The 1,776-nt window shown below is 42.2% G+C and overlaps 1 protein-coding gene across 1 annotated transcript in view; it reads left to right on the forward strand.

The window, feature by feature from the left end:
- LOC101860584 overlaps positions 1-1,776 on the forward strand; it is a gene marked incomplete in the record, with an annotated part of 125,671 nt that overhangs the window by 81,282 nt on the left and 42,613 nt on the right. The window contains 2 exon segments of the mRNA XM_035970672.1: positions 469-554; positions 1,153-1,318. Of these exon segments, the coding sequence (XP_035826565.1) occupies positions 469-554; positions 1,153-1,318 (252 nt within the window).

Raw genomic sequence — 1,776 nt, forward strand, 5'->3', positions numbered from 1 at the left:
GCACAGAGAGAAATAGTGAGAAAGAGGAATGGTGGGGGGGGGGGGGGGGGGAGTAGGGCAGTCTATAGTCAGTTTTATGTTTGATTGTTAGACATTTAGATTTTTTATGTAGCTACTGGTGTACTGGTGAGGGTGCGGTGGAGGAGCTGCTAGTGCGCTCGTCTCCATAGCGGAAAGTCCGGGTTCGAGCCTCGGTTCGGACATGCATTTTTTTTCACCCCCTCCTACCCACCCAGCAGTAATGGGTACCTGACTTAGAGTTGGGGAAGTAAAGGCAGCGTGGAAAGGAACTGGCCACACTACCACAAAGTGCCTAAGGCCCAGGAAGTTGCCTCACTAGCAAGGCCATACCCAATGTCCGGATTGGATACGGGAACAACTTTACTTTACTGGTGAGACCACAGTGTCAGTTTCGTTCTCATTGTTGGATCCGTAAAACTTATCTCATCTTGTTTTGTTCCGCGACAGTTGTGAAGTCGTCAGCTGGCGGGTGTGTGCTGTGTGAGTTCATCATGGCGGAGCTCGACAAGATGCTCAGCAAGACTGCCACCCAGGTGACGTAATGGAGAGTTATCTTACAGTGAAAGATTTCTTGTGATATTATTTATACGTTCATGGTGAAATATTCCTTCTTTTTGGGACTGTCGTGGTGTCCTGTTAGTTTTTGTTTTTTTATAATGCAGATCTTTTTAGCCTTATTTAATAAATGAGTGTTTTACATGATGAGATGTGGGCCAATGTTTAAACACTGAATAAACGTTCTTACTTACTTACCTTCCTTCCTTCCTTCCTTCCTTCCTTCCTTACTTACTTACTTACTTACTTACTTACTTACTTACTTACTTACTTACTTACTTCCTTCCTTACTTCCTTACTTACTTCCTTACTTCCTTACTTCCTTACTTACTTCCTTACTTCCTTACTTCCTTACTTACTTACTTCCTTACTTCCTTACTTCCTTCCTTACTTACTTACTTACTTACTTACTTACTTACTTACTTACTTACTTATCAACTTACTCACTCACCCACCCACTCACCCACTCACCCACCCACCGCCCACTCACTCACCCACTCACTCACTCACTCACCCACTCACCCACTCACTCACTTACTTCATCCCTTAATCACTCTGGTTTTTCTCAATCTCCAGGCCTCCATCAAGTCAGCCCTGGACCAGGTGTGTGCTCGTCTGCCGGGGACTTTGTCCCAACAGTGCAAGACGTGGGTGGACAAATACTCGGCCTTCGTCATCGAAGTTCTGCTACAGGAGATGGAGCCCAAGAAAGTGTGCACTCGTCTCTCTCTCTGCGCCGCAGGTAGGAGGAAGGCTCAGCGTTCGGCTTGTAGCGTCTCACGTCTTTGTGTTCTTGTGGTTCTGTGTATCTATGTTGCATAAGTGATTACTAGTTAACTAGTAGAAATATAGTGGAAATTATTGTACAAGACAGCCACCCATTGTCGCAGACAAAAGTTGTTTGTCTTAGGCAGGTGGACAGTTTCATTATAGTATGAAATATATTTGATTTAATTAAAACAATCAGGCCTGAGGTTTTAGATGAGTATGTTTTATCATGCTGGACACAATAGAGATTCTTCTGAGCTTTTAAGACAGTAATTTAAAAACTGAAGCCAGGTACAGAAAAAATGTATGTTTACATATTTTTTCTAAATTAATTGTATTTTTATTTTATATTTGATTATTTTAGTATTATTATGTATTAGTATTTTCACAAAAGCCTTACAAAGATGAATTTTTAAAAATGAACCCCCCCCC

The sequence above is a fragment of the Aplysia californica genome, unplaced genomic scaffold, assembly GCF_000002075.1.
Source record: "Aplysia californica isolate F4 #8 unplaced genomic scaffold, AplCal3.0 scaffold00304, whole genome shotgun sequence".
NCBI classification, from domain to species: Eukaryota; Metazoa; Mollusca; class Gastropoda; order Aplysiida; family Aplysiidae; genus Aplysia; species Aplysia californica.